Source organism: Sceloporus undulatus, chromosome 2 (assembly GCF_019175285.1).
Source record: "Sceloporus undulatus isolate JIND9_A2432 ecotype Alabama chromosome 2, SceUnd_v1.1, whole genome shotgun sequence".
Lineage (NCBI taxonomy): Eukaryota > Metazoa > Chordata > Lepidosauria > Squamata > Phrynosomatidae > Sceloporus > Sceloporus undulatus.
Genome location: NC_056523.1, coordinates 44,625,582 through 44,626,128, shown reverse-complemented (window position 1 = coordinate 44,626,128; position 547 = coordinate 44,625,582). Strand labels below are relative to the sequence as shown.

The 547-nt window shown below is 64.5% G+C and overlaps 1 protein-coding gene across 1 annotated transcript in view; it reads left to right on the top strand.

Annotated features, from left to right (window-relative positions):
* Window positions 1-547, top strand: part of LOC121920327 — a 22,974-nt gene that overhangs the window by 763 nt on the left and 21,664 nt on the right. The window contains exon 3 of the mRNA XM_042447461.1: window positions 43-496. Coding sequence (XP_042303395.1) covers window positions 43-496 — 454 coding nt within the window. The remainder of the gene's footprint in view (window positions 1-42; window positions 497-547) is intronic.

Below are 547 nucleotides of genomic sequence, written 5' to 3'. Positions count from 1 at the left end.
TCCATCACGTACTCGGCCACCGATCTGCTTCCCTGCTGCAAGGTGGCGAACTTGGCTTTCGCCCGATCCACGCGGAATGGGTCCTCGAACCTTGCACGAAGAGCCGTCATGAAGGCATCCAGGGACCGCAGCTCAGGAGCCCCACAATCATACAGCTGCACCAACCACTGAGCCGCTTGGCCCTCCAGTCGGCCGGCCACACATCTCACCTTCTCGGCTTCATCCGGGAAGTAGTCCCCTCTCGCCCGCATGTGTCCCGCCACCTGCGCGAGGAAGAAGGGAAGCTGCTCCGGGTCTCCGTTGAACTTAGCCTCCAGCTTACCAGCCAGCAGCTCCCGCAGTGCCTCTGCTTCCCCACGATGACTGCGTGCGGTTCCTCCCGCTCCTCGCCGACGAGAGGGCGGCCTGGAGCCCTGGACATCTTCGTCCTCCTCCTCCGAGTCGGAGTCCTCCTCCAGGTCCAGCCGACGGGCTGCCCTGGCGGCGGTGGCTACTGGTGCCTTCCGGGCCTCCTGGCTCGGTTTCTTCCCTTCTTTGGGCATCAGGG